At 39.4% G+C, this 15,448-nt stretch overlaps 2 protein-coding genes across 5 annotated transcripts in view; one reads left to right on the forward strand and one right to left on the reverse strand.

Moving 5' to 3' along the window:
- Positions 1-13,060, reverse strand: LOC134811660 (serine/arginine repetitive matrix protein 1-like). 4 transcript variants are annotated; one of them, XM_063818684.1, is made up of 13 exons: positions 10,588-13,060; positions 10,040-10,463; positions 5,460-5,629; positions 5,308-5,347; positions 4,980-5,042; positions 4,523-4,808; positions 4,207-4,382; positions 3,975-4,096; positions 3,536-3,803; positions 3,240-3,391; positions 2,514-3,103; positions 1,860-1,995; positions 1-1,754 (listed from the first exon to the last, which is right to left on the reverse strand). In XM_063818684.1, the coding sequence occupies exons 2-13, from the start codon at positions 10,347-10,349 to the stop codon at positions 1,701-1,703; spliced, it is 2,367 nt and encodes a 788-aa protein (XP_063674754.1). In that variant the 5' UTR covers positions 10,350-10,463; positions 10,588-13,060; the 3' UTR covers positions 1-1,700. The 4 variants fall into 4 exon arrangements, with proteins under 4 accessions (XP_063674754.1, XP_063674755.1, XP_063674752.1 ...); XM_063818685.1 differs by having other exon boundaries at positions 2-1,754; positions 1,860-1,998; positions 3,975-4,090; positions 10,588-12,907; XM_063818682.1 differs by having other exon boundaries at positions 2-1,754; positions 1,860-1,998; positions 10,588-12,907.
- LOC134811662 (uncharacterized) overlaps positions 13,035-15,448 on the forward strand; it is a 24,003-nt gene continuing 21,589 nt past the window's right edge. Inside the window, exon 1 of the mRNA XM_063818688.1 lies at positions 13,035-13,060. The gene's annotated coding sequence lies outside the window, so the exon portion shown is untranslated. The remainder of the gene's footprint in view (positions 13,061-15,448) is intronic.

Consider the following 15,448-nt stretch of genomic DNA (forward strand, 5'->3'; position numbering starts at 1 on the left):
AGAAAACGGAAATTTTGTCAATAATAATAAATAAGAATGAAGCACCCTATACATCAAACATTTTAATCATCTCAAAACAAACTTTTCAGAGATATCATCGGAAAATATAGCTATCGAATTCTAAGTCTATGTTCAACAACAGAGAGGCCCGTAAGTTACCAACCCAACGTTTAAGTACCAACTCAGGCCTCACATGATCTACATATCTTAACTTTAGGGGTGGGGGGGGGGGGGGGCGAGGTTAATCATGAGTATTTTTTGAGAATTTTTGAATCTGAGAATTTGACCATTTTTGCCGGGAATACTCGAAAATGTCTCAAAAATTATTTTTGAATCTGAGAAATTTAGCATGGATTTCTCATTTTCTCAAAAATTGTCCACTCAAAAATAGTGATATACCAAATCATTCTTCATGATCATATCAGTGGTCCAATTGAGATGAGAACGATTTTTTCACCTTTCCTGGAAACGTTTCTCAAAAATAATTAAAAATAATTTTTGAGAATGAGAATTTGGCCATTTTCGTTGAGACTCTTAAAAATACTCATGATCCCCCCCCCCCCCCCCCCCCCCACTTTAGCAAGATAATTAGACATAATTTAAAATAGTGGGCAACATTGAAGTGGGAGGGGGCCGGGGCGGGCAATTCGCACTATTGGGTCAGGCTGTTAGTATAACTGGCAGAACCGGCAGACTTTTGGGTTTGTAACTTTTGGGCTGACATTGCTCCGAATCTGATGTTTAAAGTTTAGCAAGATTAGATATGGGTAGCGGACAAGAGGCTGAACTTGAATAAAACCATTAAAACGACCAAACATCAAACACAGGATAAAACCCGAAACAGTATCAACGTGAAGAACCTGTCCCACATACTTTACTACGAATAAACCACTAATAGTAATATACAATATACAGCGTAAAATACATACTAAGCTGTAAAATATGTGAACCACTGCAGCCGAGTGCAGCGAAATCGCACAAAAGTTTCCGATTGGCTTTGAATAAAATAAAAATATAATTATATGATAATCACATCCAATTTAAATCCAAAATAATTTCTTAAAGTGAAATTTAGCAAAATACATGATATACCAATATGTTGACTGTTGAGTATTCTGTGAGTTGTGCATCGCAAACATTACCCTGGAAGCCGTCACCAGGGTCTAGAATAAACGGAAACATAGCTTATGAGTTTCATAGATACAGTTAAAACATTTCACAACACTTTATATTAGGTAATCAAATTAGATTTAAAATACAGTTTTAAGTTTTCTAGGGTACTCAAAAAGTATTAGAAACTATCATCACATTCTTCAATCAGTATGAATATGGCTTTTTTCATGTTAGGTCGGCCTTCAACAAACATTACGTTCATGTTTCCTTGTTAGGAATAACTTAAAATCCATGATCTTGTAAATCATAGGAATGTATAGCACATAAAATTAAAGCTAAGGTTAAAATAGCTCGAATCAAAAGGGATTGGTTTACAGCATGCATAGAATAAATGCATCCTCACATCCGATTATTCGTAGATGATTGCTAAAATCACAATAAACTTAATAGGTGAAAATAAAGATTTTCATTTTCCAGAGTTTATCTATTGCGGCAGGTTGAGAATGACCGCAAAACTCTTTGTAATTCCTTATTTCTTGAGTTCTTAACTTCTTTGATAAATGATCTATGGTGGCGTGCAGTGTGCATTAGCTGTGCCTCCTTTTTTCATCCTTTTTCTTCTTTTCTAGTTGCTTCTCAACCTAAATGGGAATAAGTTTAAAAACTCTAACAAGCTTATAGGCTGCAATCTGCATAGGGTATATAAGACGATTTAGGTTTTTTATTTCAATTTTACCATCAGTCACCTTTTGAAGCTGACGAATAAGAACTTCTTTAGTTTTCTTCTTATCTTTGTAACTGAAGTCTGGTGAGGACACAGGGGAGGTTGGAGAGTCAGCTAGTTTTCCAGCGTAATTCCCAGGACTGATAGAACCAGCACTGCTGCTGAAATATCTTCATATAAACTGGGAAAATAACAGTCACTTGTACAGCCAAACAGCTTTTTAGGACTGCATACTTTTTTTTTGAACAGCCAAATGGTTACCATGCATCCCGCAACCGGTGCACAAACAATTATAAAATGGCGCCTTAACTTCGATACTTACGAAATTTTCAATATTTGACCTAGAGGTATGTACATTGTACATGACCTCTATTATCCACGTATTATATCCCGTCTATTCTAAACATCGCACTAGTGTGTTTTGTAAGTTGTAAATAGTTCGGATGCTATTTTTGTTCGCTTGAAATGATTTGTAATTGTCTGACCATAACCGTTTCGATCGCTATAGTTGTGACGTAAACTTAGGAACAAGGTTTCGAGTTTAGCCCACACTCGAATCTTTTCAGAAAATATACGGTATGTATGAACCACATTGTATACAATTACAACTTTAATAATTATCCTAATTATAACAACATGCAATATGAATATCAATCGAGTGATTAGTGACAGTAACCTGGATGAAGAAGAATCATCGGACGCTGAATCACTGTCTGACTCATGTTTCGACTTTGAGGCAGCATCTGACAGTCGTTTCGCCCTTTTTCTGGTCAGCAATTCAAATTCTGATGGTGACAGCTTCTCTTTAAGTCTCTTAAGCTTGGCTGCATCTTTCTTGGCTTTTCTTCGTCTATTTGCTAAATCAATATGTCTTTTCAGTTCTTGTAGTCTCTTGTGTTGGGGGGAGTCAGAATCATTGCTGGAGCTATCTGAGCTGCTAGATGACCGCGAATGTTGTCGCTTTCTATCTTTAGGACTGTTAGGCCGCATCCACGGGTCATGCCAAGCGGCATCTCCGCCAGGATGTGGTGCTTTTGGTTTCTTCATATCCTCATGCGAGGGCGGCTTGCGCTCGTATGCACCACGGTATCTCTCTGGTGTAAGTCGAGGAGGGTAGGGCTGGTGGGCGTGCTGCCCGTGCTGTCCGTTAGAGCTAGCACCACCATCACTAAGAGGAGATAATCTGCGGGTTGACTTCCCTTTCGGTGGATTACTAGGAGAGCGGGACTTGACACTGTTTTCCTTCATAACGATCTTGCTTTGCAACTGAGGAGAGAAAACTTAAAATAGGCATTATCGTAAAATCAAAGTAATACCACAAGGAACATTTCCAGGTAAATTTTACGAACTCACAAACCACGCCATTTCATGAATTAACATGTAAAAGAGCAGAACTCCTTACCTTTCCAGGATGGCTGTCGTCACTTTCTTCGTCAGACTTTTCATTTCGTCTAACTTCCTCTCGAATTTTCTTGCTAACCTTAAGGCCACGCTCCCATGCACTCTCCTTTGATCCGGCTCTTGGTGCCATGTGAGGCGGCATGCCTGGTATCACTGAAGAAGAAGAACTAATATAAGATGATTTCTCGACGTATGTTGATTGTTGAGTCAAAAACATTCTTCACGGCTAACCTAACCAGAAACAAAAAAGTTTGTACAATCGATGAACATGTAAATTATTGTTAATATCACACTTACTGCCAGGCATCATGCCAGGGAAGGGACCTGGCATTCCAGGAGGGGGACCATGAGCTCCACCAGCAGGTGGAGGCGCTGGGAATTTATCTCTGTTTTCAGGAGTACGGGACCTCCTGTCACCAGGGTGTGGTGGCTTTTCGCGAGAAGATTTTGGTCTGTCTTTACTCATTCCATAGTAACTCTCCCATGCTTTATGATACATATCGAAACTCTCCTTCATTTTCACATCGTCATATTTCCCGTCTTTCCCTCTCTCGTGTCTCCCTGGCTGTTGAGATTTTAAAATGAGTCAAACTATCGGAATATATTGAGAGTAATCATAGCATAGGTTTAATAAAAAGGATGTTGGTACTCTTTTTATCACACCCCTACATCAAATACACAGAAATAAATAATGAAAATTGAAAATGTTGTAAAATAATAATAATTATTAATTTACCAAAGGACCCATAGGACCTGGCGGAGGAGGCCAAGCAGCACCAGGAACAGGGGGAATCAGAGGTGGAATTGGCGGCGGAATTCCAGCATTAGCTCCAAAGGAGAGAGGCGGAAAATCTGGAACTGAGGTTTTCAGATGAGTGAAACATCAAAATTAATTTAATTAGATTATTAACATATTATGGAGAAAAAAATCTTGGAAAAAGAGTAAACCCTTCCTATCGCTTAGTTACCTTTTCCTTTGGACGATGACGAGATAACAGGCATGGGAGGGAGGGATATCAAGGAGGGCATATCACCGGGTCTCATGCTCCTTCCTTCTCTTCTGTATTTGTCTAGGCTTCTGTTATCTCGAGGAGGGAACCTGGCCCTTTGATTGGATCTTTCTTCGTGACTCGAACCGTTATTCCTTGAGGGGGAAATCAATAAGAATAATTTATTATCTATTAACTTTGATGATCACAAGTCGATGAAGTACTCAAACCAGGGCTTGTGAGTCAAACACATGATCAGTCAAAGTCCATAAACACACCCCCTATCTTTTCATACCTGTTAGAATCTTCCATTTCAGGACCTCTATCCGGACCTCTTTCAGGACCTCTATCCGGACCTCTTTCAGGACCTCTATCCGGGCCTCTTTCAGGACCTCTATCCGGGCCTCTTTCAGGACCTCTATCTGGGCCTCTTTCAGGACCTCTATCACCTCCTCTTTCTCTAAAGTTCCTGTCACGGTAACTAGGTTCCCGGAAAGGCGAGGATTGCTTGCTGGCAATCCGTTCCAATTTGCGTTGCACTGGATCCAGTTGAGGAACAGGTGGACCAGGATTCTTTTTCACTGAAATTGAACGAAATTGTAGTAATTGAAGTACCTTTTGAACATGCATTGCATTCAAGATGTTCAACGCGCCAATCGAAAACTAATCATAACACCCTGTACTGCTACATGAGGGAAATAATCTTTAACTTGAGCACAGGATGATCGTCAAACCATCTAAAATATTCTAACCTAGAGGAATGACATTGTCACGAGGAGAATGTCTCGACCTTCCGTCCCTTCTACTTCGGCCTTCTGAAAAAGAAACCACCTGGTTTAACATCTAGCCAACATACAACACGAACGTGCGTGCGCAAATGATAGCCACAAACGACTTTCTACACAGACATCTCAATTTTCGAGGAGAAACTGTCAGCATTAGTGTGCGCGTCGGTTATGTCAATGTTTTTAATTACAAGCTATCAGAACAATTTAAAAAATCTAAAATCCGGAGCTGCACATTCTTAATTTCTGTCAACAGTCAGGTGCAAGTTAATATTTATCTTTAAACCGTGTTTACCTGTGTGACGGTGTTCCTTTCGTTTTGGATCACCCTGGCCCTGAACATATGAAAAAGGTTAGGCCAAATAAAATATATATTTAGAATAATTTTGCCCTATGCACATTAATTGAACTAAAAACATAATAGCAGGTTGCCAGTAAAACACATACATCTCCCAGTTCGCCATCTTCAGGCTCGCTATCACATTCGCCTTCCTCTGAATGATCGCCATCTTCAGAGAGTTTGGCGGGCGGAGGAGGGGGAGGAAGTTCTCCGTCAGACGTAATCGCTCCTTCATCACCATCTTCCCTCTTGATAACGTCTGTTACTACTACGTTCTCTGTGAACATTTTATAGTCAGGATTGTCTAACAAACACGTGTGAGGGTATAAACATGACATAATGTACAAACTATGTATAGATTTTAGTACAATTTTGGCATCACTAGGATAAGTATTAAGTATAGAGCTCTTATTTGAAAATTTGTCCAGATTTATTTTACAGAATTATTAAACAGTGTTTTAGTTTTCCGATTAACCTTTGTTTGGCTTAACATCAAAGTTTTGAAAAAAATTAGTTTTACAAAAAACTCTCCCTAGAACTCTCCCTAGAAAATAATATGGGAAATACAAATAACGAAACGGAAATTAGTAATGGGAGAAAAATAAGACTGTACTTGACGTGGTACTTACACTTTAAATTTGTGTCTTCCTTTTTCCTCCCCATACAACCATATGTTATCTACGACAATCAAAACTTAAGATGAGACTTCAAATATCCAAGGTCCAAAGACAAATTGTTAAAGTTCGAATACTAGGAGGATTCGACGTTATAAACTCGTAAAATTAGTAAATCTTATCGTGGAATATTCCAATAGTTAGACTTGTTCAGATCTTAACTACTATAAAATCAAGATGTATTCAAGGCCAGAGGGTTGATTGCAAAGTTTAATGCATTTAATGACTTGGCATCGAGCCTTAGGAATCTGGATAAACATCAAAGATTTCTTGACCGCCGGCCAAATTTTTTGTTTGTATACTGAGAAAGATGTAAGACTCGTTTTCACTACCAAAATATCCAGAAATCTTTGACATTTAAGGGCGTAATACAATTTAATGCAGAGTTTAAAAAGGTCTATTCTAAGTTAGACTTGCATAATATAGTCTACGAACTAAATTACTGTAAAACATCTTCTTCTGGAGCAACTAAACCACGTACTTTTTATTTTGCGGCAACACTTTATTCCTTACATTCCCTATGCATGATATAGTCGAGTATGAATTGGTATCAAATGCAACATTTTCAGAAATAAGTTGATGCAAGTACCATTTTTGAATCGATACAAGAATTCCGCGGCAAATTTTATGAAGCTTGGTATAAAAAAATATAAGTAACGATGTTTTACAGTGTTCCACAAAATGAACATAGCTTACTGAATTATGGACCTTGGATTTCACAACGTCAACAAGCCGAGGTTAAAACTAACTTCTACACGGCTAAGAAATTATCAACAAGGACCAACCATGATTATTTCCCTAGTGGGTCTTAGACGATCGTAAAACTATCGTCAAAAACTATTCTCGTACGGATTAAGGGATAAAGGAAATCTTAGTTTTGCTAATCTATTTAGCACAAAAGGGGGTTAGGTTCAAGAGTCTTCTACTACTATACTTTAAAAAGTACTGTTTAAGCCTTGAAGTGTTCCAAAATATAAAATCTTTGTCTCGGTCGATCGTTGACACAGATAATTTAGTCGTCAAATTTTGTTCTAGAGAACATAATTCGGCTCGATACTAATTCTACTCCATGACATTTGTCACACTGATTTTCGAATAATTTTTGTGAAGAGCTATTTTTAATCTTGGTGGTGCAGAAACAACAAATTTCATGGAGTAAATAAGTTTTGCAAAACTAGGGCAATCTTCAATACAAGCGCAAGCAACACGGCAACATTTATATTACACGTATCAGCGAAATTCGTTGAATAGAAATGAGCAACGATTATACAATTATACAATTGCTGTATTGAGCGCACAGTAATTGTACTTGAATTTTAAAAATTATCAGCCAGGAGTATTCATTATCAGGTTTGATGAGTAGATATGATTTCTGAGCACAGTTTTCGATTGCAAGAAGATTTGGCAATATAAGCTGTATAGAAGGTTAACTGCTGACAATGTTACGAATATGTAATAAAATTCATCGATATCACAAACGTGCAATAAGTTTAATACTGCGAGCAAAATGTAATAAGAACGAAGCAAAGATCTATCAACAAAATTGTTTAATGGGCTGCTGAAGCCGTGCGTCTTTTGAGCCTCATTTGATAACTGTTTCGAAATTAATTCTTTTTCAGAATAGACTTTAGAATATAGAAATAGAGTTGTATATTTGCTTTAAAACTGAAGTCTATTAGTCTAATATATCATCAATATCGCAACGACATCAAGAATTTTAACAAATACCAATAAATAATCGAAATAACCAATAACTTCGAGTATGCAGATTGCGGAAGTCAACAAACGACATTTCAACATATATTCAGATTACGCTCGATAGTCGACATGGTTTGGGTCCGGGAAAAAATTCCACCCGGTAGACTACTTTAATAATGCTAGAGATTATTGACGAAACTTGAAAAACTATAGTCCTTCTTTGCACGCAAAATTTACTAAATCGGTCAATCGAAACCTTTCATAAATCACACTAATTCTATCAGCTGAATAACGAATGTAATGATAGTCAGAACGAAATTGTTTCGAAGGATGTCAAAACCAGCGTTTTATAACTATCAACACCATAAAGAATTGCATATTTGATAAATTCTGTAACTAGAATTTCAAGTCGGTATTAACTGTCAAGAAAACAAACTAACGAATAAGTTATTAACAAAGAATGTGCAATGAAAAACAAAGAACAAAACGACGGAATTGTCACTGATCTTGACACCTTTATATCAGTGCAAAAACAGTGCGTATGTTAACCAGAAAAGGAGACCACGTCGCGTATATGGATATTGCAAAAATATTATTACATCGAATATCTAATTTGGGACCAACTTATCGACTAGACTACAAGTGGGGTATAGGTATTAAAGCATACTTTTTGACACGTGACTTCAATTTACAATAAATGTAAATATTAAATATGCATCGCCCCCTCACCATGACAGAATTTAAGTTATTCCCAGCTTAATTTTAATCTGCGCTCAAAGTTTCACTATAAGCCGAACTATAAAGCAAAACATTTATATTTATAGCCCGGATCTTTGAACTCTCAGTTTCCAGTAATCACGATATTGGCACATTCTAGAGATTAAAAACTATTTAGCCCAGACGCAGACAAAGTGTTTGCAAATAAGATTTTAAAGAGGCACTTTTATAACAGAGTCTCTTGGCTTACTTTACACGGGACAGGAGAATGTATCTATGAGCCGGGGATTTTCTTAACATGGAATAAGTTTTGTCCAACTTTATTTATGAGTGTTTCTAGCCAGTGTGAGGAGGCGTATGAAGGCAGGCCCGGCGCGGGCATTACAGGAAATCATAGTTAATACTGCTTGTGATGCATTATCAAACGGTGTATTTATAATTTATTAATCATTAATTTAGATTTTCTAAGTCAACTGTTCAGTTAACAATTCCTAGCCAAAATTGTAAATTGCCTCTCGTGAATTGACGGCACCGGGAGAGGAATTTCTCCTGGTCGTTTACTGTGGAGAACTTTGAAGAACATGATTCAGGAGTGGCTTCGGATAATAAAATAAAAATAAGAGGTTTTTAAATTCAAACTGATTGCCAATGGCTCGAAACAAGTTACTATGTTCTGGTTTTTATCGGACAAGGCAACTGTATCTATGGCCACTTGCACTGGGAAGTTGCCATGATTGTATTTCCATCCATGGGAGTATTCTAAAATTCTTTTCGAGTAAACGATTCTAAACAGGATTTCATCCAGAATTGCACACCAAAAAGTCGCTGGTAAACGTAACTTTAGTTAGGCTCATTAAGTCTTCAAACAAAGCCTATAAATAGCTTTAATTTTAAAAACATATTACACGAATGGGGAACTAACGATGTCCCCCATTGACAACCATTGTCATGACTACCAACAATATGACATGGAACACTAGCATCGATTATTATAGGTATGGTACAACATTGATAACAATTTATAATATGCCTTCTTTTTTAATTTAGATGTCCCGCCACAGCTTTTGTTTTTAAACCTACTGTGTAAACATCCGACACGATTGGGCACAGTAAGTTTAAAGCTGGGGAGCACAGACCATAAACAATGCAATATATTTGCTCCGTTACATCGAAATTATATTACAATTTGTATGGCAAAATCAGAGTAGCTATATCTAAAACGAGCAAAACATGTAAGCGGCACATGTAAAGAATTTGCAGTTCTTACAATGTGTGATCCACTATATGGACCGTTTACAAAATGTTAAAATTGATGATCTTTTAAGTCGAACAGACATGAAGATGGCAAAAAAACACATCCAGTCGCAACCGTTAAATAGTTTTCTGTTTCAGAAAAGATCATCAATTCTCGATAGAGAGGGAAATTAATTTCAGCAGCTAATTAAAAATATGTAGCCCACACCTTGATAGAAAAAGTTCTCAGTTTCAGAAATCGAAAGATAACTCATAAGAAATACTGAGAACTAACATTTAAAATGTAGAGTAAGGTGTAGACTACATCAAGCACCATGTATAGTATATTAGGCTAAGTTACTCACCTTGCTCATTCATAAGGCTGGACTCATTGGAATCTTTCATGTGCTTATCAGATTGAGGACTAGTACTAGAGTTATGAGAGTTTATTTTGGAACGGGAAGGAGGCGCAAAATTAATAGACATAGTGTCGTGTGCGGCTGACAAATGAGGTGTTGTAGAAAATGGGAGTGGAAATGGTGGCGTGATTTTTGGGGGAGCAAGTCGTGCAGGTCGTCTCGCTAAACGATCGAGCGGATTCACAATGTCGGGTGGAGGCGGCCCTATTCCAAATGTTTTGGAGGGCTCCGAATACGGCAAATTTGGTTGATCCATTATGAGGTGACAAACAAAAGCAACAAACAAGTTTTAACTAACTATCTAAATCTAAATGACAATTCACAGTTCAATATTTAGTGAACGGTGATCGAAACTCCGTCCACTGGTGCCCTGAAAAATTATGTAACGTCAGCTATGATATTCACTGCACAAATGTAAATAATTCATCAAATATAATTAAATGTCATTTCAAGATCATTTCAAGCATTAAAATTTAGTTTTTAAAAGCAAGTACCTTATTTTGAAACTCAGCTGACAATCAGAATCGGAACGAAGTTAACATTGCTAGGGTTTTGATGTTAGCTAAACTCTGTCTTTTAATTGCATACCAAAAATTACGTTTTTTCATCAATTTCAATAAATTGCCTTGATAGTATTCAGCAGTGCATGACAATGTTAATTTGTGACATAAACAGATCAATATTATCAATAATTTCAGTACATATTTAGAAACCATTAAACTATGTTGTAGAATAGTGTAACAACCGATTTTTATGATTGCAAAATAACAAAATTAAAAAACTGTTGATAAAAACGGAATGCAAAGTCGTTAGAATATTCTCCTAGGTAGAAATTTATCTATAAAGATAATTTTGCATTCTTTCTTTGAAACATTATATTTCAAATTTAAAAATTTATGTAGAAACATTTTAAGTAACACAAATACATATGAAAAAACAATCAGCTTATTTCTCCTTCTTCAACATCTAGATCAATAACTTGTGTGAGCACAATTGCTGAAGAATCTGTCAGTGCATCCTTTAGAACAACATTTTTCTTAGTTTTCTTTGGACTAGTATCTAAATTGATTGTTATCAAATTTGACCTCTTCACAGGGCCAGGGTGAACCATCATAGGACCTGTGACTATTGGTAGAGGAGCTGACACGATAGGCACATTAGTTGCCATCATAGGCAGAGGGGGAGGGAAAAAAGGAGGACCATGACCATGAATGAATGGAGGGGCCGGAAAATTACTTGGAAGAGTGGATACAGGCTGAGCTACAGTCTGTGGAGCAGTAGGCTCCATGTCTTGTCCTTTACTCCCAGGAAGTTCTTCCACTTCAGTCATTGTACTAAGAAACTTTTGAGTAATAAGATTAGCAAGAAGATCTACTGCTTTTTCTTCTGTACTTGCATTAATATTTTTCTCGACTGCCACTTCTGTTTCAGGAGAATTGCTTTTCGAATTGTTTTTAGAATTATTTTTAGAATTTCTTTTTCCTCTCCTTTCCATATCCAGATATGATGATTGACTTTTTGGAATCTGCAGATTATGATCTGGTGTATCTTCTTTGTAATTCAGCTTTACTCTGCGCCTACTGGGTTCACGATCCTGGTCTTTACTCCTTTTTTCTCTTTCATAATCTTCTCTTCTAACAACTCTTCTATTGGAACTGTGACTCTGAGAATCATACTGCATTTTTTCATATCTTTCGTGTCTGGATGCATTATGCTTTTCTTGACGTTTCAGGAATTCTGCTGAAGGAGGTAAAATCTTTGTTTTAGATTTATACTTTGGCTCTTTTTCTACTTCGAGTTGAGATTTTGTTTTAGAATATGACTTTAATAAGTCATCATAACCCGATTCCTCTTCATTCTTATTGGCCATTGATTCAAGAAGCTGCAATGTTGGCTCATCATCAGGATGATACGAATTTTGTATTCTAGCCAATTTATCAGATATTTTTAAGGATTTAACAGTTTTACTCAACTTTTTCTGTTCTGTAATTGGCAATGTTGGTTTACTGAAATTCATTGCCCCTGTATTCTCTGACATAATGACATGACTTACTTCATCATATGAACCAGGAGTTGGTAACAATGCTTTCCGAGAAACTGACTGAGTATCAGAGGGAGTCATATTCTCCCGAATATGGTTCTCCTCTAGGTTCGGCGGTACTTGAGTTATAGAAGAATGAGCAGACTGAATATCAGTATTAACTTCCAGCTCATTTTGATTATTTCTGATTGATGAGGTACTTTCATGAAGTACTTGACTTATTTGAGTCTCCTTTGGTTGCACATCCATTTGCTGAACTTCGCTTTGCTGAACTTTCTCCTCTGATTCAACTTGTTCATTCGAATTAGGTTCAGGTTCCTCCTTATTGGCATTGAAAATACCATGTTGTACTATGGTAGCCAGTAATTGTCTTTCAAGGTTGGTAAAACATCTATTTTCTGAGGTTTCAATATGATATTTAAGTGCTTTCAAAGTGTTGATGGTATCAATTGGAGCATCTGATGATAAAATATCAGAATGATTGGCAAGAAATTCAACATTATCTTCCAGTGGTGGATGCTGTTCTGAAGTTTCCTCTAAATGACCAGAAGCATCTGAATCATCAGAATCATAAGAAAATCTCATTGATTTTTCAATCTGAGATGCAGCAAATTTTGCATCAACAATAGTATCATGATTCTGCTGAGGAGGTGGAGGCTCTTTTGAGCTGTATTCCTCTACATCTGGTTCATGTAACGGCTGTCCGAACGTCTTTGTGAAGGGTTGTAAACCTTGTATTGGATAACGATATCCTATCATCTTCAGTTCTAAAAACGGAGTATTAATTTAGGGTAAAACTAACAAAACCTTAACTATACTTTTGTTAAAAATTGCGATACAAAACACAGTATTTACTACCCCGGTTGCGCTCCTGTGCAGCAAAGATGTTTTAATACTTTCGACACTACTATATAACAAATAATTTGAGGAAACGATGTAACAGAGTCGATATATTTTAATGTTGCCATGGGGTAGCAAATCCCCATACATCGTGGTCCGGTAGTTTCGTTGCGTCCTAATATAAGCAATAACTAAATAATTTACACAATACAGTGCCCATATCTGAGCGGCAATATGTAGTTAAATTGAATGTTTACAAAACATTCTGTGATATGACACTTTATTAGCCTCCCTGCAATGGGCTGTTGGAGATAGGACTCATATGGAGTAAGTTATTGGGTTATATTTTTAAAGTCAGTACCTTACCTAATCTATGGATAACTTTCTACTAAAGACTAATTATAAATATAATTTATCACGTAGAACTTACAAACCCCATAATAAACTGGGAACAAAACAACATGACAGAGTGAATGTCATATTCCCTGTGAAAAAACTCTAGAACTTAATAGAATAAAAGTACTTAAACTTAATGGGGGGGGTGTCATGTCCGTCTATGTCCGCCTATGTCCTGTCCTTTTTGGATTCTATGAGACAACGGACGTGTTTTTTGGGACATTGGCGGACACGGACGGACATTGGCGGACTCGGACGGACATTGGCGGGCTCGGACGGACATTGGCGGACTCGGACGGACATTGGCGGACCCGGACGGACATTGGCGGACTTGGATGGACATTGGTGGACATTAGCGGACATTGGTGGACATTAGCGGACAAACATTTTGAGGACTGAAGAGTACTGAAGAGTACTGAAGAGTACTGAGGAGGATGGCTGAGAAGGATGGCTGAGGAGGATGGCTGAGGAGGATGACTGAGGAGGATGACTGAGGAGGATGACTGAGAGGGAGGAGAAGGATCAGAAAGACCCAGGAGGAGGAGGAGGACCCAGAAGGAGGACCTAGGAGGAGGAGGAGAACTGAGGAGGATGACTCAGGAGGAGGAGGACTCAGGAGGAGGACTGAGAAGGAGGAGGACTGAGGAGGATGGCTGAGGAGGATGGCTGAGGAGGATGACTGAGAGGGAGGAGGAGGAGGAAGAGGAGGAAGAGGAGGAAGAGGAGGAAGAGGACTGAGGAGGAGGAGGAGAAGGACTGAGGAGGAGAAGGAGGACCCAGGAGGAGGAAGACCCAGGAGGAGGAGGACTCAGGAGGAGGACCCAGGAAAAGGCCCCAGGAGGTGGAGGAGGACTGGGGAGGAGGAGAACTGTTGAGGATTGATGAGGATGACTGAGGACGAGGAGGAAGAGTAGGAGGAGGACTGAGGAGGGGAGGAGGAAGAGGACTGGGGAGGATCAGGAAGACCCAGGAGGACCCAGGAGGAGGAGGAGGAGGAGGACCCAGGAGGAGGAGGAGGACTGAGGAGGACTGAGGAGGAGGACTGACGATGACTGAGAAGGAGGAGGACTGAGGAGTACTGAGGAGGATGGCTGAGGAGGATGGCTGGGGAGGATGGCTGGGGAGGATGGCTGAGGAGGATGACTGAGAGGAAGGAGGAGGAGGACTCAGGAGGAGGACTCAGAAGGAAGAGGAGGAGGACTCAGGAGGAAGAGGAGGAGGACTCAGGAAGAGGACTTAGGAGAAATGAGAAGGAGGGCTGAGGAGAACTGAGGAGGAGGAGGAGGAGGACTGAATAGGAGGAGGAGAAGGAGAAGGACTGGGAGAGGACTGGGGAGGAGGAGGACTGATGAGAAGGATGAGGAGGAGGACCCAGGAGGAGGAGGACTGAGGACCGAGGAGGAAGAGGAGGAGGATGAAGAGGAGGAGGAGGACCCAGGAGGAGGAGGACTGAGGAGGAGGACTGAGGAGACAACGGACGTGTTTTTTGGGACATTGGCAGACGGACATTGGCGGACTCGGACGGACATTGGCGGACTCGGACGGACATTGGCGGACCCGGACGGACATTGGCGGACTTGGATGGACATTGGTGGACATTAACGGACATTGGTGGACATTAGTGGACAAACATTTTGAGGACTGAAGAGTACTGAAGAGTACTGAAGAGTACTGAGGAGGATGGCTGAGAAGGATGGCTGATGAGGATGGCTGAGGAGGATGACTGAGGAGGATGACTGAGGAGGATGACTGAGAGGGAGGAGAAGGATCAGAAAGACCCAGGAGGAGGAGGAGGAGGAGGAGGACCCAGAAGGAGGACCTAGGAGGAGGAGGAGGAGAACTGAGGAGGATGACTCAGGAGGAGGAGGACTCAGGAGGAGGACTGAGGAGGACTGAGAAGGAGGAGGACTGAGGAGTACTCAGGATGGCTGAGGAGGATGGCTGAGGAGGATGACTGAGAGGGAGGAGGAGGAGGAAGAGGAGGAAGAGGACCCAGGAGGAGGAGGACCCAGGAGGAGGAGGACCCAGGAGGAGGACCCAGGAAAAGGCCCCAGGAGGTGGAGGAGGACTGGGGAGGA

This window comes from Bolinopsis microptera, chromosome 2, assembly GCF_026151205.1.
Source record: "Bolinopsis microptera isolate Bmic1 chromosome 2, MBARI_Bmic_1.0, whole genome shotgun sequence".
NCBI lineage: Eukaryota > Metazoa > Ctenophora > Tentaculata > Lobata > Bolinopsidae > Bolinopsis > Bolinopsis microptera.

Coding starts and splice junctions, on each gene's coding strand:
- LOC134811660 (XM_063818682.1), bottom strand. CDS start 10,349: ATGGATCAACCAAATTTGCCGTATTCGGAGCCCTCCAAAACATTTGGA. Junction 4,809..4,979: donor TGACAATGTCATTCCTCTAG/GTTAGAATATTT, acceptor GTTCAATTTCAG/TGAAAAAGAATCCTGGTCCA. Junction 4,383..4,522: donor GAAATGGAAGATTCTAACAG/GTATGAAAAGAT, acceptor TTCCCCCTCAAG/GAATAACGGTTCGAGTCACG.